General features: G+C 35.3%; 1 protein-coding gene across 23 annotated transcripts in view; it reads left to right on the plus strand.

The window, feature by feature from the left end:
- Positions 1-24,279, plus strand: part of EXOC6 (exocyst complex component 6) — a 257,578-nt gene that overhangs the window by 84,787 nt on the left and 148,512 nt on the right. For all 23 annotated transcript variants that reach the window (XM_055093148.3, XM_055093149.3, XM_055093140.3 and 20 more), the window contains 4 exons: positions 9,119-9,290; positions 10,564-10,611; positions 10,700-10,790; positions 15,232-15,277. In XM_055093148.3, coding sequence (XP_054949123.1) covers positions 9,119-9,290; positions 10,564-10,611; positions 10,700-10,790; positions 15,232-15,277 — 357 coding nt within the window. The remainder of the gene's footprint in view (positions 1-9,118; positions 9,291-10,563; positions 10,612-10,699; positions 10,791-15,231; positions 15,278-24,279) is intronic.

Here is a 24,279-nt window from a genome sequence, read left to right on the forward strand (position 1 = left end):
GTGTCAGTTGACACAAGCAGTGTCAATGCCCAGGGATTCCTGAACAATATTTCTGCTTCTAGTTTTCCAGTATTTGGAAGTCCATTTTCTTGCTAGTTTTTGTTTTTTCTTAAAAGCAGTTGATTGACATTTAGTAAAATACATGGGAAAGTCAGCCAGTGACTAGCATTTTAATGGCAATTGCTCTAGGTACTTTCTCAAATTATACACTATGCAGATGTAGCCCCTGACCATGCTCTTTTATGGTTATGCAACCAGTATATGTATTCTGTTAGTGAACAAAGCATTCTGGGACAGAGAAAAGCCATTTTTATTTTGTCTAGAAAAGAAACTATACTATTCTAGCAAATATAAGTAATTTCGGGACATTAGAATTAGATACTTTGAGATTATATCAGATTTTCCTCAAAGTGTAGACATTATTTTAGTAAAAAAGAGTAAATACATTTTATTTTCTTCACAGTTGTAATGGATTTATTCTTTACAATGAAGACTGCAGTGAATTAAAAAGATACCCAAAATAGTGTAAGGATATTACATGCTTTTTAACAAAAAATGTATAAAAAGCGATGAGTTTTTTTCACAATAATACATCGTGAATGTTGGTTTTTCATCAGAAAGGGAACTTTCCTTAAAAAAAATACTGTGGAATTTGATTACTAAGTCATTTATTTACAGAATATAGCATCTTTCCAAAAAATTCAAGTGGCCTTAGTTTCTCAGTTAAGACATTTGATTTGATGATAAAAGCATTAATTTCTAGTGAACCAATTTTAACATTTTAATGTCTTATCTTTCTTTTTGTATTTATTTTACTACCACTAGGTGGAGCCCTAAACACACAATTCAAGAAAGTATCTCTGCAAGATACTTTGTTTAAATTCCCTAAAGCCAATTTATAATCAGTTACAGCGAGTTAACTGATATTTAAACTTTGAAAACTTTGGTTTTCAAGAGTTGATATAATGAAGATAGAAAATGTGTTTGATACTTAAAATTTTTTTAGCTATATTTTTGAGACACAAAGTATTTTTATACATTCCTAGTTGCTAAAATTAAAATATGTAAGTAAAATCTTTAGTGTGGCATAAGCCATATTTGTTCTCTGTTCACATGAAGGTTAAAGTCAGCTCTTTTTTTTTTTTTGAGATGGGAGTCTTTCCCTGTTGCCCAGGCTGGAGTGCAGTGGTGCAATCTTGGCTCACTGCAACCTCTGCTTTCCGGGTTCAAGTGATTCTCCTGCCTCAGCCTCCCAAGTAGCTGGGATACAGGTGTGCATCACCACGCCTGGCTAATTTTTGTATTTTTAGTAGAGACAGCGTTTCACCATATTGGCCAGGCTGGTCTGGAACTCCTGACCTTGTGATCCACCCACCTAAGCCTCCCAAAGTGCTGGGATTACAGGCGTGAGCCACTGTGCCCAGCCATCTCTTCTTTTAAAAATGATTTTGCATCTGTACTTCTGTCTGAGTTGCATTAAATTTTGCCAGAATTAGACATTTTATTGTGTTAAGCTTTTGGAAGGGATGACTGAGCTAACCCCCCCTCTCTTTTTTACTTTTAAACAAATTTTATTTTATTTATTTATTTATTTTACCTTTGCCCTGAACTCTCTTACATTGATGTGTCATTGTCTATATATAGAGCACTAAGGTATACTCTTATTGGATGTGGGAGAATGGAAAGTTTACTAATTTTCTAATGTTCGCTCTTGCTGGTTCTAGTATATAAATATGTGTGTGTTTGTTTACAGGAACTTGATTAGACTTACCAATAGAAATTATAAAATTTTGGGAGACAGTTTGAAAGAACGAAAAATTATTTTTGTTAAAATTGTTTATTGATTCAAAATTTAGAATGGCAATAAATCTAGCACATTCATATATGAATTAGGTAGATATAACTATAAACCAACTAGGCTCAAAGAGTGAGTACTGCTAAACAGCATTTCCTTTCTGTTCCTACAAATCAGAATTTGAAAGAATAATGATTATCATTTAAAGAAAAAAAGAAAAATAGCTTTTTCAGAGTCTCTTCAACTGAGATTAAGTACAGGGCCCTCGGTTTTCTCTACTTCTTTTTGCTCCTCCTTATTTTGTTGCATTTGTAATTTAAAACTGCGTAACTATTAGCTATGCCTCAGTTATCATCCCCCTTTTCTGTCCATTGGTTGATTTCACCTGATGGGTGCAACAGTGCACATCAGGGATTCCCTATTGTGTCAGTCTCAATTGTTGATCTTCAAAGGTGATCTGGTTGGTTGCTATGCTGGTAACTTCCCTCTGCATTCTATGCTGCTTATCACCATTTCTGACTGGAGAGTCTATGTAATATAATAGTTCAGAGCACTGACTTTGGAGTCAGGTAGACCTGGGGTTAAATCTTGACTCTGTTACTATATGACTTCAGACTCAATGTCTTAATCTTCCCAAACTACATTTGTAAATTGTGATGCTAACAGAATCCATGTTGTAAAGCTGTAATGATTACCATAGTTAAGCCAGAAATATGTCTGGAATAGCAAATGGTTATCTGGGGTCAGAAGAGAGTTGGGACAGCCTGAGACTTAGTAATTGGTAGATCAAGACCTACTCTTCTCATTCACAGTACTAATTCTTTAATTTTTTTTATTGGAACTTATGGTTCTGTTTTTATACTTAATGAGATAATGCATGTAAAGCACTTAATACATAATAAGTACTTGGTTGGTTGTTATTATTTTTATCATTACCATCATTAAGCCAGAAGCAGCAAACATGACTCCTCTCTGGCCGGTTAAGTCACTGTGGGGAATTGTTGACCTGAAGAGCACATCTTCTCTTCATTTTCTTCTCCTTCCACCATCTTTCCAAATTGTCAGGCTGTCTGATTCAAGGTTAACCTTACATGGTTATCAAGAGAGAAGGTCCATAAGTTCTGCTATACATACTGTGTCAAGAGATTCTTGGGATAAGAGTAGCTTTTGTTTTTTTCCTCATTCCAGTGTTCTGATACATGTCCACCTTTTCTCCTTTCTTGCCTCTCTCCATTCAGTCAGCTATTTATTATTGGCCTTATTAGCAGATTTCTAGACTAGTTATTTTTAATATTACTTTTTATCAACTTAAGTAGAGGATTAAATCAACTACTTGTAGTGATTAATTTAATTTTTTTTTTTTTTTTTTGGAGACGGAGTTTCGTTCTTATCGCCCAGGCTGGAGTGCAGTGGTGTGATCTAGGCTCACTGCAACCTCTGCCTCCCGGGTTCAAGCAGTTCTCTCCAGCCTCAGCCTCCCAAGTAGCTGGGATTACAGGCGCCCGCCACCACACCCAGCTAATTTTGGTATTTTTGGTAGAGACAGGGTTTCTACCTGGCCTGTTGGCCAGGCTGGTCTCAAACTCCTGACTTCAGGTGATCTGCCCGCCTCAGCCTCCCAAAGTGCTGGGATTACAGGAGTGAGCCACCGTGCCCAGCCGATTAATTCCATTTTGAGCGCTTGCTTGCTGGCTTTTAGATTTGTGCTGCATTTATTAAAATGACATAGATCTAGGAACTTTCTAGGCTTTTTCTAGGGCCAGCATTCTATCATTTGATGAATTTTTGATTCTGGCACTTGCCTGATTCTTCAGTACATTCTTTAAATGCAATTTATTCCTGTGGTTTGGAACTTTTATTCACCTTGATGACTTTATTTCTGTGTACTGTGCTCATTGATATGGGTTGTGGGTGACACGTGGTGGTATCAGCTGTGAGTACAGCTTATGTGCATGTCTGGAATAGCAAATGATTATCTAGGGTCAGGAGAGAGTTGGGACAGCCTGAGACTTCGTAATAGATCAAGACCTACTCTTCTCATTCACAGTACTAATTCCTTAATATTATTTTTATTTCTTTCATTGGAGCTTACGGTTCTATTTTTTAACAGCGGAAGGCATGGAATGTAAATAGTTTACCCCTCTCAGGCTTTGGTTTTCTATTATTGGAGGGTGGGTATTGCATATATTCTAAAAAAAAAATATTGTTTTTCTCCATTATAGCACAACAGAAAAAGAGGAGTTCACCTGTGATGCTATAGTAGATGCACTGGCAGTACCCTGAATTACTATAAAGCAGGAGGAGTTTTGTTTTTAAAACTTTGAAGAATATATTGGAAAAACATACCAAAGGATTTACTTTGAGAACTTTCTAAACTGAAATAGACTTCTGGGAAAGAACTATTGTTCTCTTCTTCCTGTTTATTTATGTTATTACTCTTCTTCAAAAGGGATGACAGTATCTCCTTTATATCCACAAAGGCAGTCAAATCCTCCCTTGAAGGGACTCTGTATTCGGGTAGTCCTGAAATATCTCTTGCTAGATTTTTGCTCCAATGTGATAATTGTAATATAAAAAATTCTTTTGGTGTATTATGTTTATTATTTGGTATTTTAAGAGCCAGATAAATGTCCAACTTTTAATAAAATGTGTTAAAAAACATAGAAATGCGTATGTATATTACTTAAATACAATACTTTCTCATAATCATGAAATAAAAATTTGTTTATAGCACACCAAGATCAGTTAAGATAAACTTCTTGCACAAGAATTTTCCTTAGAAATAATGTTATTTAGTTAATAGTTCTTGTTATATATGTTAATTGTGGGAAAAGTACGAAGTAGGAATTTTAGTACTGCCTCAGTTACTCACCAGCTAGGCTACGTTGAGCAAGTCATTTATCATTTCTATACTGTTTACTCATTTGTGAAAAAGAGGCAGTGATAGTTTCTCTGATGTGTAAAAGAAATAAATGAAACACTAAATGTAAAAAATGCAAAAGGACATATAAAAATGTTAGGTGTTAGTGGTAGTCAGATCCTTTGGTGTGATAATTGAGTTTTGGTCATATTTATTTGATATTTGTATCTAGTACTCAGTTGTTCAGCCACTGGTTCACTTGTTTAACGAGGATTTGGTTGTCTCATGTGCATACTATACTAGTCATTAGTGTATGTTAAGCACTTACCATGTGTCAGTTATTGTTTAAGAATTTTTCATGTTTACTAATTTAATCCTCCTAACACTCTAATGTAGATACTATTTTTTAAAGACTTTTTTTTCTTTAGAGTAGTTTTAGGTTTCTAGCAAGATTGGGAGGAAGTACAGAGATTTCCCATATATTCCCTATCCTACTCATCCAAAGCCTCCCCAGCGTCAATATCCCTCACCACAGTAGTAGATTTTTAAAAACTGATGAACCTACATTGACACATCATTATCATTCAAGGTCTAGTCTAGATTCATTTCTTTGCATGTGTATGTCCGGTTGTTTTAGCACCATTTGTTGAAGACTGTCTTTTCTCTATTGTATAACCTTTGCTCCTTTGTCAAAATTCAGTTACTGTGTTTATGTGGGTTTATTTCTGGTCTGTCTATTCTGTTCCATTGATCTGTTTGTTTTACCAATACCATGCAATCTTGATGACTGTAACTTTATAGTAAATCTTGGGTCGTGTTGTCAGTATTCCAATTCTGTTCTTTTTTTTTTTCTTTCGTTCTTTTTCAGAGTGGGGGTTGCGCTCTGTCACCCAGGTTGGAGTGCGGTGGCACAATCATGGCTCATTTCCGTCTCAAACTCCTGGGCTCAAGCAATTTTCCCATCTCAGCCTCCCGAGTAGCTGGGACTACAGGCGTGCGCCACCATGCCTGGCTGAATTTTGTCCTTTTTCAATATTGTGTTGGCTATTTTGGGTCTTCTGCCTTTCTATATAAACCCAAGAATCAGTTTATCGATGTCTGCAAAATAACTTGCTGGGATTTTGATTGGGATTGCCTTGAATCTATAAATGAAGTTGGGAAGAACTGATACCTTAATGATATTGTCTTCCTCTTCATAAACATGGAATAGTTCTTCATTTATTTAGTTCCTTGATTTTTTTAAAATCAGAGTTTTGTAGTTTTCCTCCTGTAGATCTTGTGTATTTTTTAGATTTATATCTAAGTATTTCATTTTGGAGGATGCTAATGTAAATAGTATTGTGTGTTTAACTTCAAATTCTACTTGTTCATTGCTGTATGTGCTATTTTTATCCCGATTTTATGGTTGTGAAAACTGATACTTAGAGAATTCAGGTGGCTTACCTGAGGTTGAACTGCTAGTAAGTGCCTTTTCTAATTCCATCCATTCATCTATTAATTCATCCATTTATTAATGAATTATTTATTGAGCTTCTGTTATATGATAGACACTATTCTAGGGCTGGGGATACAATAGGGAACAAAACAGTCAAAAACTATGTCCTCATGCAACTTACATTCCAGTAGGGGAAGACAGATAATACTTAAAAGTGTGAAACGGAGAGTATATTCTACAGTGGAAGGAATGATATAGTGATAAACTCCTTTGTTTTAGAAGATTAAAAAATAAAGCAGGGAAGGGGATAGTGTGTGTGTGTGTGTGTGTGTGTGTGTATCTGTCTGTCTGCCTATCTATCTGTCTCTGTGTCTGGTCTATCTAGATAGCATAGATGGGAATATGCCTGTGTATTAAGAAAGCCATGAGGAGGCCAGTGTTGCTGGCATGGAATAAGTAAAATGGAGAGTAAGTAACAGGAAGTGAGGTCAGTGAGGTAACAAGAGGCAAAATTATGTAGGGTCTTATGGGCTGTTGTAAGATAAATTGGGTTTTGAGCAGAAGAGAGACATGAGCTTTGCCTTAGGTTTTAATGGGACAATTCCCGTTAGCTATCATCTGGCTGCTGTATTGAGAACAGACTGAAAGGGAACAAGGATGGAATCAGGGAGACCAGTTAGGAAGCAGTTGACAAATCTACGCAAGACATGTTGTTGGCTTAGTCCAGGGTGATACCAATGGGGAGGTAGTTTGCTGGAGAAGGAGAATAGTCAAGGGTGAGTCTGAGGTTTTTTGCCTGAGCAACTAGAAAAGTGGGGTTTACTGAGATGAGGAAGACTATGGGAAGGGCAGGTTTTGTGAAAGGAGATCAGGAATTCATTTTCGGACATATTTGAGATGCTTATCAGACATCTAATTGGAGAGATATATGAGTTTGAGGAGAGGTCAGGGCAGAGATAAAAATTTAGCAGGTGTCAGTGTGCTTATGGAATTTAAAGCTACAAGTCAAGATGACATGGAGATAGAAAAGAGAATATGTCCAAGATCAGAGCCTAGTTCTAACTCAGCTCTTACAGAACCTAAATTTTTTAAAAAATTAAAAAAATTAGAATTTATATTTGACGTACATTAGAATGTAGTCATAGATGCCAAGAACCTAAATTCTTTTTTTTCTTTTTTAGACGGAGTTTCACTCTGTCACCCAGGCTGGGGTGCAGTAGTATGATCTTTGCTCACTGCAACCTCTGCCTCCCGGGTTCAAGCGATTCTCCTGCCTCAGCGTCCTGAGTAGCTGAGATTACAGGCACCTGCCACGACGCCCAGCTAATTTTTGTATTTTTAGTAGAGACAGTGTTTCACCATGTTGGCCAGGCTGGTCTCAAACTCCTGACCTCAAGTGATCTGTCCACATCGGCTCCCAAAATGCTGGGATTACAGGTGTGAGCCACTGCACCTGGCTGCCAAGAGTCTAAATTCTTAATAATTGGTATCCTATATTGTTACCTCTTGTATTAGAGAGTGTATTCATTAAAAACCTAAGACAGAGGCTACCCTCAAGAAGTTTATGGTCTATTTGGGGAAACAAAATATATTTTAAATACAAAACATGTAAATTACAATACAAAGTAATATATGATTACGTGTCAGAATAACTGTAAGGGGTTGTAAGTTTACCTGTCCTGCAGATGAAAAGATTACTTGGCATGGGAATGATTGGCAAAGGCCTGCTGGAAGAAATGGGACTTGAAATGAACCTCAAACAATGGGCAACGGATGTGGGGGTGAGGTTTGGAAAGTTCCCAAGACCACTCTCAGGTTCAAAAATTTGCTAGAGGGACTTGCAAAATTCAGCAAAGTTGTTACACTCATAGTTACTGTTTGTTACAGCAAAAACAACAACAACAAAAACTTTCAAAAAACTACACAGATTAAAATCAACAACAGAAAAGGCACATAGGACAGGGACTAGGAGAGTTCCACGAGTGAGCTTTCAGTTGTCCTTTCTCAGTGGAATTGTGGACAGCACTTACTGCTCCCAGCAGTGATGTGTGGTAACACGCATGGAGTATTGTCAATCAGGGAAGCTCATCCAAGCTTTGGTATCCAGGAATTTTATTGGAGTTTGGTCATATAGCCATGACTGACTACCCATGTAGACTTGGCTGACTGCCCACATTGCTGACCTCCTGCCCCTCCACAGCTAAAACTGTGTGGCCTCAGGCCTCACCATGAGTCACACTGTTAGCATCTGCTATTTGGCAGTCAAAGCCTTCCAGGTAAACAAAGAAGACACTTACCAGGCAGGGTATGCCAAAGGCTTTCCTCCCAGGAATCAGTGGCAAGGGTAGTCCTTTACTGCATGGTGAATAGAGGGGTACGCTCTCTGTGGAGACAGCATGAGCTGAGAGACAGTACGAATGAATATGCCATGTTTAGGAAACATTGTGGTGACTGCAATATGGGCTTGTATCTGAGAATATGAACCCTGGAGCCGGACTATCAGGAGTCATATCCCAGCTATCACTTGTGCTGGTTGTGGAATTTATGGCAGTTCAGTAATCTGTAACTCTTCTGTAAAGCAAGGGTAATAACAATGCTTACTTTGTAGCCTTGTTGTGGGGATTAAAGAGTTAATATATAAAGCATTTAGAACATGAGCATTTACTTTACATAGTAAATGCTGTAAAAATCATGAGTTTGTTCATTCATTCTTTAATCATTCATTCACTCAGTAATTCTTTGTTTTTGAATGTTAGTATGTTAAAGACTTGTATTAGGCCCACATCTCCTGAGCCTCATGCCTTTATTTCCAGATACCTCATGCTATATCTAGAGCTTGTGTGGTTCTTTTAATATTATCATGTTCAAGAAGAAATAAAATACTTTCACGCAAATTATTTCTGCTAAAGGTAATATTATCACCAGTTTATTTGTTCAGAGATTTAATTTTAAGATATCACCTCTTGCAAAGATCAGGCTTACTAAATAATACATTTTGGTTAATTTTAGCTTTCTTATATACATTCAGGTCTGTGTATGATGACCAACCAAATGCGCACAAGAAGTTTATGGAAAAGTTAGATGCTTGTATCCGTAATCATGACAAGGAAATTGAAAAGATGTGTAATTTTCATCATCAGGGTTTTGTAGATGCTATTACAGAACTCCTTAAAGTAAGGACTGATGCAGAAAAACTGAAGGTAAGAAATATGTTAAAATTGTTTGCCTTTGTTCTCATTAAATTACTCAAGTCTTAGTTGATAGTACATATGTACAAGTCATTATTAAGTATGTTACTTTCAAGAAGTGAATTAGTATATGTATTAGGGAATGCTCTTTATGCTCTATTAACACAGTTGTCATGCTAATGACAGGAGTATTCTCTTTTTCTGAAGCAAGTAATGCACTGACTTAACAGGATTTCTTTCCATGCAGGGAAGTGAACTCAAAACATGCATACAATGAAAGGCCCTATTTGCAGTTTTTGAATTTCTAAAATGACAGTTAGTACAATATTTATAAAATGTTATCCTCTAAAATTCCTTTAAAAACTTACGATAAATAGTTATGTTCTCAGCATTATTTAATAATGTTAAAACTTTTTGAAAAGTTTAACAGCAGTGTGTATTTTTCTTAAAGAAAGTTGGTCTACACTTTCTGCCATACAGCTAAAACATTATTTATTAAAAGAGACCTAGATTTGTTCAGTCAGGATAAAAAATATTTAATTATAAGAATTGTCCTATTTATCTTTCTTTACGTTTAGAGCACTTAGCAGACAAAATGACCCTGGTTCACCAAAGGTTATGATTAGAAAACCATTGTATAAAGGATATTCAGATAACAAGAGACTAACTACAGCATCAATGAGGTCACTGAGCATCTTTGTTCAGAAATTAATGAGATTTTTAATAAACCAGAATGTGCTTCCTTACTATGATGACCTAATGAGTCACTTAATATGTGGGAAAATTTGAGGTTGAGCTTTGCCTGCACCTGCAGCATTAAAATGTTGCTGTGGATTGAAATTTCTGTGTTTGATGTTAATCAACCACCCAGTGTTTGCATTCAGCAAAGTATGAATGTTTAATTACCATAAAATGCAATCACCATTTCCTACAGACAATGAATGGCACATAGACCTCATTGAAGTTATCAAAAGGGGACCAGTGGTCAATTGGGTCAGTGATTTGAATTGTTTGACAGACTTAGAGAAGCAAGTAAAGTTCAAAAATCCTGAGTAAATTTGAGAAGTTTGCCACAGAATCTGTTAAAAAGAACTGTCATAAGTAATTGAAGTTAACAAAAGCCCTTTTCAATCAAAAGTTCAAGTTCAAGCTGTAGAGTTAATTTGAATTTGCATTTCTTTGTTCTAAGTTTCTCATGAAGCATGATCTGATTACAAGGGTGAGCAGTTACATCAGGGCAGTTTTATGCATATTTGTCTAACTAAGGTGAAATTAAATTTTTAAGGTGCAAGTTACTGATACCAACCGAAGGTTTCAAGATGCTGGAAAAGAGGTGAGAAAATGATACTTTTCTGGGTATTCAGTATGTAGTTGTTCTTTAACTGTTTGTTTAAAAATATGAACATTCCTTCTTTTCTAAGGTGATAGTCCACACAGAAGATATCATTCGATGTAGAATTCAGCAGAGAAATATTACAACTGTAGTAGAAAAATTGCAGTTATGCCTTCCTGGTGAGTTAAACTTGTCTATAATAAAACGTTTGGCTTGGTAAAGTTGTAATTTAATAATAGCAAGTAGTGATTCTTTGGTATGGGAATTACAGATTATTTGGTGATTGCCTCACAACAAAGACCATGCTTATCTTTCAGGTTCATTTTATTCCCTGAATTTTCATGCTTTTGTCATATTAGAAAGCTCTTGTTTGATTATATGTCACATCAGTTTCCTAGAACAGCAACTTCTACATTTCCATTCCTTTTGGCCTCTTTTGCCTTTTGTCCCCCATAACCCTTTTTTGTTTTTCCTCGGAATACTTTCCCATGGGGAGAGTCTTTTGGTTACATTTTCTCACCTTTACCTAATTTGCCTGATTTTTTACCTCTAGTTTTCCATTGTTTTTTGTTTGTCACTTAGCAGGTTGTTTTTGCTTTGCTCACAATCTCATTGTGCTGATAAGGTAAGAAAAACATCAAAAGAGCCGGATCTTCACCATTCTTGCCTTTCCTCCTGTATTTTGGAAACGCTGTTTCTGGTCTCTTTGTTAGGGCTAAATATTACTTGGGCATCAGATAAATTCTGAGGAAATTAACTAGTATTTTCTTTACCTGGATTTAATATACTTTAAGTTGGATGCATTCTGTTCAAACAAAAGGAAGCAGGTATATGACTTTTTTCTTTTTATTTATTTTAATTTTTAATTTTTTTAGAGATAGAGTCTCACTCTGTTGCCCAAGCTAGAGTGCAGTGGCATGATCATAGCTCACTGCAGCCTTGAACTCCTAGGCTCAAGCAATCCCCTTGTCCTAGCCTAGTGCTGGGATTACAGGCATGAGCCACCACACCCGGCCTTTTTTTTTTTTTTTTTTTTAAATATAGTAAGCTGAATCCATCTTTTGTCCCATTTTTAAACTTATTATTGTTTTTTTTAGGAAGGAGCCTAAACCTCCATATTCAGCAGAATAGAATGAGATGATGAGATGTTTTATATTATATATATATATATATATATATATATATATATATATATATTTTTTTTTTTTTTTTTTGGCGGAGTCTCACTCTATCTCCCAGGCTGGAGTGCAGTGGTGTGATCTCTGCTCATTACAACCTCCACCTTCTGGGCTCAAGTCATTCTCCTGCCTCAGCCTCCTGAGTAGCTGGGATTATAGGCGCCACCACCATGCCTGCCTAATTTTTGTATTTACAGTAGAGGTGGGGTTTCACCATTTTGGCCAGGCTGGTTTCAAACTTCTGGCCTCAAATGATCTGCCTGCCTCGGCCTCCCAAAGTGCTAGGATTACAGGTGTGAGCCACTGCACCCGCTATATGCTATTTTTATAATGTAAATTTAGCTTAGACTAAAAATTATATTGTTAAAACTGTTAGCGGATTTTTTTGGCTAAAAAAATTGTATTATTATTATTATTATTATTATTATTTGAGACAGAGTCTCACTCTGTTGGCCAGGCTGGAGTGCAGTGGCTTAATCTTGGTTCACTGCAACCTCAGCCTCCCAAGTAGCTGGGATTACAAGCATGCGCCACCATGCCCGACTAATTTCAGTATTTTTAGTAGAGGTGGGGTTTCACCATGTTGGGCAGGCTGGTCTCAAGCTCCTGGCCTCAAGTGATCCATCCACCCCAGCTTCCTAAAGTGCTGGGATTACAGGTGTGAGCCACTGCGCCTGGCCTGTTTTTTGACTTGTGAGAATAGCTTTTCTTTTTTTTTAGAATCAATGAAATTCTACTCAGCTTAATCTCTGATGGACCAGGTATATTTACATAAAAACTTTGAGTAAATAAAATGTTGGCTTATTATGTTAAGTTTCAGGGTTGAGAAACCTATTTCCTTATAGTCATGTTTAATAATACCTCTTTGCCACCGTCAGGTGCATTGTAATAGCCATGAAGATGTCCTCTAAGTTTGAATGTTTTGTCCCTGTCTGATAATAAACCTTAAAAATTGGGTACTGATGGAATGAGCAAGAGCCAAATTCAGCTTATTCCCCTACTGGGCTACGTAAAATAGAGAAATAAAGGGAAGTAGAGGTCAGCCGTTTGTTACTGCTACTGTCTTCGTTTTTAAGGCTAGGCCGCAACTCTTAGTTCATATAAATATTGTGTTCCTAATGGCGACATCCAGAACTACCTGCTTTCCTCTATTCATCTTTCTGTCCTACTATCCACTTATAAATGTGTTTGTGTGTGTGTGTGAGGCATCATGGTAGGTATTGGAACTATAAAGTTGGAAATGACACAATCTCAGCTTTTGAAGGATCCTACAATCTGTGAAAGGAAAATAAATCTTGGGACCCCAAAATCACTAAGCCAAGAAAAAAGTCAAGCTGGGAACTGTGTCAGGCAAACCTGCCTCCTATTTTCCTCCTGAATAAGATAGGTACAAAGATAAGAAGCTACATACTCCCTCACAATTTGCCCACTGGAAATTCCTTGTGGACAAAGGACAGACAGAACACAAAGTCATCCCTCTGAGGCTCACCTGAGACAAATGCATATCTGATTGCTTCCTCTGCCCTTTTATTTGTATAAAAATGCAGATTCACTGGGCCAGACTAAATTGTATATTCAGTGGAAGGCTGATCAAGGACTCAAAAGAATGCAACCTTTTGTCTCTTACCTACTTCTAATCTGGGAGCCCCCACTTCTGAGTTGTCCCGCCTTACCAGACTGAACCAATATACATCTTACACGTATTGATTGATGTCTCATGTCTCTCTAAAATGTATAAAAGCAAACTGTACACCTGACGACTTGGGCACATGTTTTCAGGACTTTCTGAGACTGTGTCATGGGCATGCCCTTAATCTTGGCAAAATAACTTTCTAAATTGATTGAGACCTGTCTCAGATACTTGGAGTTCACAGATCTTATGGGAATAAAGACAAGTAAGTCATCAGTTGCAGTGCAGTTGCCTAACTCTTCCGTGGATTAGGAGGAGTATGAAAAGATGTAAGAAGTCATAGCTTGGGCATGGTGACTCATGACTGTAATCCCAGCACTTTAGGAGGCTGAGGTGGGAGGATCATTTGAGGCCAGGAGTTTGAGAACAGCCTGGGCAACATAGGGAGTCCCTGTCTCTACAGAAAATTAAAATTAAAAAAAAAAAAAATTAGCCAGCTGTGGTGGCGTACCTGTGGTTCTAACTGCTGGGGAGGCTGAGGTGAGAGAATTACTTGAGCCCAAGAGGTTGAGGCTGCAGTAGGCCATGATCGTGCCACTGCCCTGTAACCTGGGTGACAGAGTGAGACCTTGTCTCAAAAAAAAAAAAAAAAAAAAAATCATGGCATAAACAATGCATTTATTTTCCTGGTGTATTAGTTTTTACTGTTTTTGAGGAAAGCATTATTTTTATATTGAAATAGCATGAGGTAGATATGAAATTTACATGAACTGTTAAGATTGGAGACTTCAAAGAAAGTTTATACTTATTGCAGCAGGCTCTCTCCCAGTTTATGTGTTCCCTCTAATGCTTTGGTTGGAAAATGTGAAAAAAATTACATTACAATATAGAGGCTATGATAGAGATATACATAGGGTCCTGTGAGGCGACAGAGTCAGGGTTGATTCACTACAGCTACCACTGCAGTTTTTATGGTTTTCAGACACATAAGCGATGTTTTTTGTAAACTTGGAGACCCCTAGGAGGAGTCATATGACTGTAGAAAAATCTGGAAAAAAATGTTGTCTGTCCATATTGTAGAGGGAAAGCAAAGTGTGTACTCATTCTGTACTTTGAAATTCTAAGTTTAAAGGGTAAAAAGGTTTAAAACCTTTTTAGTGACACTATATTATCTTGGCAAAGAATAATTTATTGAATAATTGCATTCCTTTCTATCAAACAATTGCATTTGATAGAAAGGATGAAATGAATAAAGATGCTTTGTTATGTTTACTTCTGGCTGTATTATAATTCACTCCTACTACTGTAAGCTTTTGACGCTTTTCTTTCTTTGTGGATTTGGTATAAACTTTTGTTTATAGTGAGTTTAACACAAGTGTGTTATTTTATTTGGTATGTTGAGTCAAAAATCAGTGAATCTCACACTCAACTTTCTCTCTCAAATAACTAAAGTCTAAAGTTCCAGTTCTATTTCAGGGAAGAAATATTAGTAGTTTCTGGATAGGATAATTGTTAGTAGGCTAATGTCTCAGTTATACGTGGTTAGCATATACAAGTGTTCCAGGTTCAGTATAATACATTTATATGTATATATGTGTATGTGTGTATATAATAAAATGTTCAGTATATAAGGAAATTAACATGTTTTCATATACTTGAAGTATTTAACATTTTATTTGAAAATATTAGCCTAACTCAAGTTGTAGAAGTCTAATGAATTTGTAATATACTCTTTCCTGCTTTGATTATTTTCATGTCTCAAAATATTTTCTTTTCATTTTGAAAGCTAAAATGTTATATTTTTTAATGCAGTGCTAGAAATGTACAGTAAGCTGAAAGAACAGATGAGTGCCAAAAGGTGAGTTGGTTTTTTCCTATTGTTTTAAATAAGAATTTTTTTCTATTATTGAAAGGACAGATACATTTACTATAAATCATAGTGAATCATGAGTTTTGCTTTCTTCATTACACTAACCTTTGTACTTAAAATTCACACATCAGGATAATCCACTAAAGCAAATCTTAGCCTTTTATTAATAAATCATTGTCCTTTATAAATGATATCAAGGATTGGTAATGTTGATCAAGTACAAATAGCCGAACAGGAATGAAAATATTGATTAGCTTACCAACATAATAATTTTGCATGTAACTAAGGGCTAAGTGCATATTGTGGAAGGAAAAGAGTGTAGGCAGTTATATTTTGACAATCTGGGTGAATGTAGTAGTTCACATTCTGTTTTATAACTCAAATGCATATATGACAGATGAAAAAGAAAGTAATTTAAAGTAGTTTATTGATTGCCATAGGAGCATTGGATATAGTGATGTTTAAAATATTTTAAAGACGAACAGTTTTGGCCAGGTGTCATGGCTCATGCTTGTAATCCCGGCACTTTGGGAGTCTGAGGCAGGAGGATCACTTGAACCCAGGAGTTTGAGACCAGCGTGGGCAATATAGGGAGACCTCATTTCACCTCCCCACCCCCTACCCCCCAAAAAACAAAAGAAAAAAAACAAATGATTCAAAAGTAACATAGAAAAACCAGAATAAATTAGACAATTTGGACTAGGGAAAAAATGATTTCTTCTTGGTTAGTAACTACTTAATTATCAGAACACATCCACAGACCTATAGTAAAAGATGTGTGTATGTCCTGCTTCATGGTGCTACATGTTGAATTTCATTAGGCTTTACCAGTTAATACCATTTAGTAGAATGATTTTTTCCCTGTAATAAACAAGCCAAAAGCTATTCTGAAAGTCTTATTTTCTTTCACGTATGTATTAAAAATATATTCTCTTTTTAAATCAATGTTATATATCCTCACATTTTAAAGATTCAAATAATTTTCCTACACGTTTGCTGCCAAAAAAAAAAAAACAGATATCACCTTTCCTATTTCCCATTCACCATTCCTTCTTTATAGGAGCAAAAACTTTTACCTCTTTTAATGGATTATTTTGGTATTTATATTTATGTCTTTGAATAACTAACTTTTAATTATTACCATATTATTTTCCAGTTTGGGGCATTATTGGTTTTTCAGTAATATAATCTAATATTTATACTCACATTTTCTCAACTATCCCCAAAATGTCTTACGTCTTTTTCCCTCCCTGAAAACATTGATTCGTATGTGTTCTTTTGTCCCTTTTAATCTAGAACAGTCCTCCTGTTCTTTGTTTTTTTCATGGAAGAGTCCAGGTCAGTTCTCTTGTAGACCAGGGCATTTTGGATTTATCTAGTTGTTTCTTCATGTTTAGATTCAAGTTAAAAGGTTTTGGCAAGAGTATGGCATAAGTGATACCTCACATTGCATGACATCAGGAGGCTTATAAAGTCATGTTGTCCTTAGGTTATGCTAAATTTGATCATTTGGTTAAGGGGAAGTCTACCAGATGTCTTTTGAAAAGGTATATTTTTCTCTTTGCAATTAATAAGTAGTATGTGGGTCCTGTTTCCTAACAGGTTTTCACCCAGTAGTTTTATCATTCTTGCCTTAATCCGTTATTATATTGGATTTACAAGATGTTGATTTTAAAAATTCTATTATTTCTTAAACATTTATTAACTGGCTTTTATATATATAAAGAAGAGCTTTTTATTCCCCACCACCACCTTTTTTCTTTTTTTCCGATTATGGCTGTGAACTTATGCATTTTTAAAATAAATATATTATAATTTATTATTGTCATTATTCATTTTGATGCACAAATTGTTTCAAATTTAACAAGAGAAACCTCTCAAGCCAGTTCCTGTGTCTTTGTCTTTGAGTATTTTTGTGTTTATTGTATTGTAAGATGTTCCAAGCTCTCATTGTGCCTTTTTTTTTTTTTTTTTTTTTTGCCTCAGATCTGGAAGCAGCCATTCTCCAGGGTACCCTAGCTCCTTTTAGTATTAATGGTATTTAGAAACTAAGATGTATGGGTTGGGAGCAGTGGCTCACACCTGTAATCTCAGCACTTTGGGAGGCTAAGGCAGGTGGATTGCTTAAGCTCAAGAGTTTGAGACCAGCCTGGCCCGTATGGTAAAACCCCATCTCTACTGAAAAAAAAAAAAAAATAGCTGAGCATGGTAGCGCGTGCCTGTAGTCCTAGCTACTGGGGGGTTGGTGGGGGGTGGGTGCTGAGGCAGGAGGATCTCTTGAGACAGGGAGGCAGTTGCAGTGAGCTGAGAATGAGCCACTGCACCCCAGCCTGGGTGACAGCAAAACCCTGTCTCAAAGAAAAACAAAAACAAGGAACTAAGATGTATGTGCTAGGTGGACTTATTACACACACACACACACACACACACACACACAGTTTGAAGTTGTTAGTTTGTGACCTACCTTTTCTCTCTTTTAGAACATTCTCTTTGTCCTCTGTGGTCTATCATTTCCTGATGATGTGCTTTGATGTGGTGGGTACTTTTTGTGGTGGGTACTTAGTGAGCCTTCTTTTAATCTGGAAATTATCCTTTAATCTCATAATATCCTTAAGCATTAGGAAGTTTTTTTGAATTATTTTTTTCCTTCTGTTTTCTTATTTCTCTAGGATATTAATAGTTCAGTCTTCTAGATTGGTTCTCTAATTTTCTTATCTCTTCTTTGACGTTTTAAAATCTCTTTGTCTGCTTGCTCTTTTTTCTATGAGATTATTTCATCTTTACCTTCCAAAGGTGGTGCTGATTTTTAAAAATTTCTGCTAATTTTTAATTTCTAGGAGCTCTTTTTTGATCTCCAAATTTTTTTTTCAGGTAGCCTCTTGTGTTTGCTTTTTAGAGATTCTTGGAGTTGTAGACTTATGACTTGTACATTTTTGTTTATGTTATACTAAAATAAACATACCTGTGTAGCCACCAAGTTTAAGATGTTGAATGTTATTGCCACCCAAAAGCTTTCTTATACTTCCTCACAGTCACTGCCACCAAAACAAGATGAAGAATACTTCCATTACCCCCACAGTTTGCTCATACCTCTTTCCAATTTCTCCTTCCTTCTCTAGAAATAACCACTTTCTGATTTTTAGCATCGTAGATTAGTTTTGTGTGTTTTTAGAATTGATATAAATGGAATCTTCTTCACTCCCGATAATGTTTTTAAAATTCGTCTGTGGTTGCATAATTTCTTTTTATTGCTAGAATTTGTTTATCTATCCATTAGTTGCTATTTGGGTGGTTTCAGGTTTGCAGGTATTATGAATAAGACTGCCATGAAATTAAGGTACAAGTCTTTTTTGTAGGGATATGTTTATATTTCCATTTAGTAAATATATAGGAGTAGAATTGCTCAGTGATAGCATAAATGAATGCTACACTTTTTAAGAAACCGTTAAATACTTTTCTATTTAAAATATGATTTGAAAAATAGACTTTAAAAATATAATTTAAAAAATAATTATTTTAGTAGTACCATTTACGCTTCCATTAGCAATGTATTAATATAAGAATTTCATTTGCTCCACATCCTTGCAAACATATGGTGTTTAATTAGTTGTTCTAGTTGAGCCATTTTGGTAAGTATAAAATAGTATCTCATTGTTTCAATTTGCATTTTCCTGATGACTGATTGTTTATAGATCAGAATAAACAGGTTTTTTTTTTTTTTTTTTTTTTTTTTTTTTTTTTACCATCAGTGAAATCAGAGGTAGAAAAATCATGGGTTTAGACTGTAGAAAGAAAGGATTTAGATTAGACACAATCCAGGGCATCTAGATGATAAAGGTTTGGGAATGTTGAATTTCAGTGGCAAGAAAACCTTTAGAATTGGCTTATCTAGAGATCTTTAAGTATCATAAGTGCCTTTTATTTTATTTGGTATTTGGCTGTTTGTATGTTTTCTTTTGTGAAGTGTCTGTTCACATCTTTTGCTTATTTTTTTTATTTAATAGATTTTATTTTTTAGAGCAGTTTTAGGTTTACAGAAATATTAAACACAAAGTACAGAGTTCCCATATACTTTTCCTCTTCTTTCCAAGCAGTTTTTCTGTTATTAATGTCTTGCATTAATATGGTACATTTACTTTAACTGATGAACCAATATTGACACATAAGTATTTACCAGAGTCCATAGTTTTACAGTAGAGTTCACTCTGTGTTGTACAGTTCTGTGGATTTTGGCAGACATATATCATGTATCCATTACAGTATCATACAGAATAGTTTCACTGCCTGAAAACTTTCCTGTGCTCCCTATCTTTCCCCATCCTTCCCTGCTGTGAACCTGTACCAATTACTGAACTTTGTACTGTTTCTATAGTTTTATCTTTTCCAGAATGTCAGATAGTTGAAATAATACAGTATATATATAACATGTTCAGACTGGCTTATTTCGCTTGGCAATATGCATTTAAGGTTCCTCTATGTCCTTTTGTGACTTGATAACTTATTTCTTTTTTATCACTGAATAATACTACACTGTATGGATGAACCATAGTTTATCCATTCACCTTTGAAGGACATCTTGTTGCTTCCAAGTTTTGGCAATTGTGAATAAAGCTGCCATAAACATTTGTGTGCAGGTTTTATGGATGTAAATTTTCAATTAATTTGGGTAAATACCTGGGGATGTGATTGCTGGATCATATGGTAAGACTATGTTTAGTTTTGTAAGAATCTGCCAAACTGTCTTCAGAAGTGGCTGTACTATTTTGCACTCCCTCCAGAATGAATGAGAGTTTCTGTTGCTCCACATCCTTCACAGGATTTAGTGTTGTCATTTTTTCAGATTTTGCCTATTCTAATAGGTGTGTAATGATATCTCATTGTTATTTTAATTTGTAATTCACTAATGACACATGATGTTGAGCATCTTCTCACATGTATGTCTTCTTTAGCGAGGTGTCCAAGTCTTTTGATCACTTTTTAATTTGGTGGCTTATTTTTGGATTGTTGAGTTTTAAGTGTGCTTTTTATATTTTGGATTCAAGTCCTTGATTCAATTTGTGTTTCGAACATATTTTCTCCCAGTCTGTGGCTTGTTTTTTCATTTTCTTAACAGTGTTTTTAAAGAGTAGGAAGTTTTAGTTTTAATGACGTTAAATTGGAAAAATCCAGTTTACCTTTTTTTCTTTCCCTCATGTATTGTGCTTTGGTGTTTCTAAAAACTAATTGCCAAACCCAAGGTCATCTAAATTTTCCTTTGTGTTATCTTCTAGAGTCTTAGAGTTTCGTGTTTTACATTTAGGTCTATGATCTATTTTGAATTAATTTTTATAAAAAGTGAAGGTCACTGTTTACATTTATTTATTCACTTTTTTTGCATGTGAATGTCCAGTTGTTCCAGCAGCATTTATTTAAAGAACTACTCTTTTTCCATTGAATTTCCTCAGTTAACTGTATTTGTGTATTTCTGTGCTTTCTGTTTCATTTTAACCTACTTGTTAATCTTTTCACCTTTACCATACAGTCTTTAATATTATAACTTTATACAGTATTAAGTCTTGAAGTTGGGTAGTGTCAATCTATCCTTCAACTTTGTTCTTCAATATTGTGTGGCTATTCTGGGTCTTTTGCCTGTCTATATGAACTTCAGAATCACATTGTTGATATTCACAAAGTAAGTTGTTGGGGTTTTGATTGGGATTGCATTGAATCTGTAGATCAAGTTCGGGAGAACTGATATCATCAGTTGGTGATATTGAGTCTTCGTATTCATTAATATGGAATATCTTTCCATTTATATAGATTTTCTTTAATTACTTCTATCAGAGTTGGTATTAGTTCCAGAAAATTTTTTGTTGAAGGTTTTTATATAGATACATTTCATGCTACCTGCAAAGACTTCTGTTTCTTTTTTCCCAGTCTTAATACCTTTTTTTCTTGTCTTATTTCATTAGCTACTGCTTCCATGTAGTATGATGTTGACTGGGAATGGTGAGAGGGAGCTTCTTTACCTTGTTCTTAATCTCATGGGGGAAAAACATCTTGTTTCTCACCATTAAGTATGATATTAGCTTTGTATAATTTCTGTTCCTTTAAATTTGTTAAGGCATGTTTTGTGGCCCAGAATGTGATCTGTCTTGATGTTCCATGTGAGCTTGAGAAAAATGTGTATTTTGTAGTTGTTGGATGAAGTATTCTATCAATGCCAATTAGATCCGGTTGATTGATGGTACTGTTCAGTTCAACTATGTCTTTATTGAATTTCTGCCTGCTGAACCTGTCAATTATTGTTAGAGGCTTGCTGAGGTCTGCACTTGTAATAGTGTATTTATTTATTTTCCTTTACAGTTCTGTTAGTTTTTGCTTCACATATTTTGATGCTTTGTTGTTAGTTACATACACAGTAAGGATTGCTGTGTCTTCTTGGAGAATTGACCATTTTATCATTATGTAATGTTCGTTATCCCTAATAATTTTCCTTGCTCTGAAATCTGTTTAATCTGAAATTAATATAGCTGATCTACCTTTCTTTCGATTAGTGTCAATATGGTATATCTTTCTCTATCCCTTTATTTTTCATCTCTTTATGTCTGTACATTGGAAGTGATTCAGACATCATATAGTTGTGTCTTATTTTTTCCACTTAGAATTTAATAAAAATTTTGTACTTTTTCATGTATCTTGTAAATTTTTTTGTATGCAGGAAGTTATATTTAAAAAGAATAGAAGAGACTGAAGTAACCAATTCTATGGTAGGACAAACTCTGGTGAAATGGAAATACCCAAGGGAAGGCAAATGAAGTAAGAACAGTGGCATAATTTGTACTTTGTAGGCCAGAGAATCATTAGAGTACTCACATGTTCTCCATTTAGTGATGACATGTACATTTTTAAAAGTATCTTGTATTTATAAAAACAGACACCTTGTCAGAGGTTTAACATATAGGGAAATTTGCTCTACTTTGTTTATTTTTAAAAATCAGAGACTTAACATTCCAACTATAAGGACATCATTACCTTATAATAAAAGACTTTACATATAGGATAATAATTTGTTTGAAAATAATTTATAAGGTAAATTCCATTATATATTGTTGAATAGAGTATGAGCTTACAGAACTGGAAGTGTAGATATATGACTGGATGGATATGTGGCCAAATGCTGATGAGTTAATTACAACATGATAGCATCAGATCATAGGTGCTTTTTATATTCCCCTTATAGGTTTTGTATTTTTCTAGTGGTTATGGATTACTGTTACAATTTTGTAAAAACAGCATTATGTGTATCTAAAGGAGAAATGGTAATCTATTGTGGTGCTGTTTTTGCTTGCATTTAGAAACAGATAAAACGTAGGAGATTTGTGGCTAAATTTTAGAAAGGATCCAGGGTCTGGTCTCTGACTTCTGCTCTCTGCCTAAGATGATAAACTTTCTATATATCTTCACCTGAATTTTCCCAGAAAGCAGAGTCTGAGGTAAAAATCATGTATTTTACTACTTTTTTAGGGAGTATAATCCTAGGGAAGTTCTCCGAATCCTAGTTTTAGGGAAAGGGAAATGAGAAAGGAAAGTTGAGAGAGCAAATATGAGGGTGAGTTATTGAGTTATTTAAATACCTTTAGGGAGGTTGTATATGTTATTGCAAATCATAACCTTCCCTCCAGGAAGAGGAAAGGAGAACTTATCTCTGACTTGCTCTTCTTATTGGTTAAGAGTTCAACCCCCTGACCTTAACTCTCTACATTTCTGGGTTGTGTGTATATGGGTGCTAGGTAAGTCTTATGACCTCTCTTGCCTCTGATGATGTCTCATGGGAGCACCAAGATGGGAGGTGAGAGATGAGCGGCATGAAGGGAGGCACAGTTGTGCTATGAAGTAAGTTGACTGTGTCTGTGGTATGTTGCAAAAGCTACTGGTAATACTTTTCATTTATTCTGCATCACTTAGGATTTCAAATACATTGTAGACATTAGCATGAATTTTCAGAAACCATACCTGCTGTAGAGAGAATACTTTTGAAATATACCTAGTTCATATCAAATCAGGAAATTAGTCAAGGATCATATAGTGTGGTTTGACTGTTAATTGATCTGTTGCATTTAAAATGTTATGGGTTACACTGAAAATACATAATTCATTATTTCACTTCATCTAAGCCTTTAATATCTCAGGTATTATCAAAATTATTGTAATGACATCTCTCCTACCCATACCACCACCTAAATATTTTAGTTTCTGACCAAATGTACATTTTGTTTACATTATAAGCATTCTGATGTTTACCAAGATAAAATTTAGATGGTCTAATTTTTAAATTAGTTGTAATATTTTGTGACAATTTGCAGAATATACTCTATCTTTGAGAGTATATGCCAGAAAACTAATTGGTATTTTAAAACAGCTTTTGAATATAACGTCTTTTTTTTTTTTTTTTGAGAAAGTTTCTTACTCTGTCACCCACGCTGGAATGCAGTTGCACGATCTCACTGCAACTGCCACCTCCCAGATTCAAATGATCCTTGTGCCTCAGCCTCCTGAGTAGCTGGGATTACAGGTGTGCACTACCACGCCCGACTAATTTTTATATTTTTAGAAGAGACAGGGTTTCACCACATTGGCCAGGCTGGTCTCGAATTCTTGATCTCAGGTGACCCGCCCACCTTAGCCTCCCAAAGTGCTGGGATTACAGGTGTGAGCCACCACACCTGGTGGGTCTTTTCAACTTGCTTTTGTTTTCACTTATGTCTCATAGTTTCTATCAACTTACTTTGTTTTGCCTTTTTTGTACATTAGTTAATGCCTTTTCCTGCTTTTAATGTCATCCAATTCAATAGAAAGATACGGAATACTATGTAATTAATTTTTAAAGTTCCTCTACCTAACTCTCAAATAGATTTTTGGTGCTGAGTATTATTGTAGGAAACTGACAGTTTGCTAAGGTCTCAGTCCAGCTATGAATTAATATGGTTTCTTGGCTAAATTATATACTC

This window comes from Pan paniscus, chromosome 8 (genome assembly GCF_029289425.2).
Source record: "Pan paniscus chromosome 8, NHGRI_mPanPan1-v2.0_pri, whole genome shotgun sequence".
Lineage (NCBI taxonomy): Eukaryota > Metazoa > Chordata > Mammalia > Primates > Hominidae > Pan > Pan paniscus.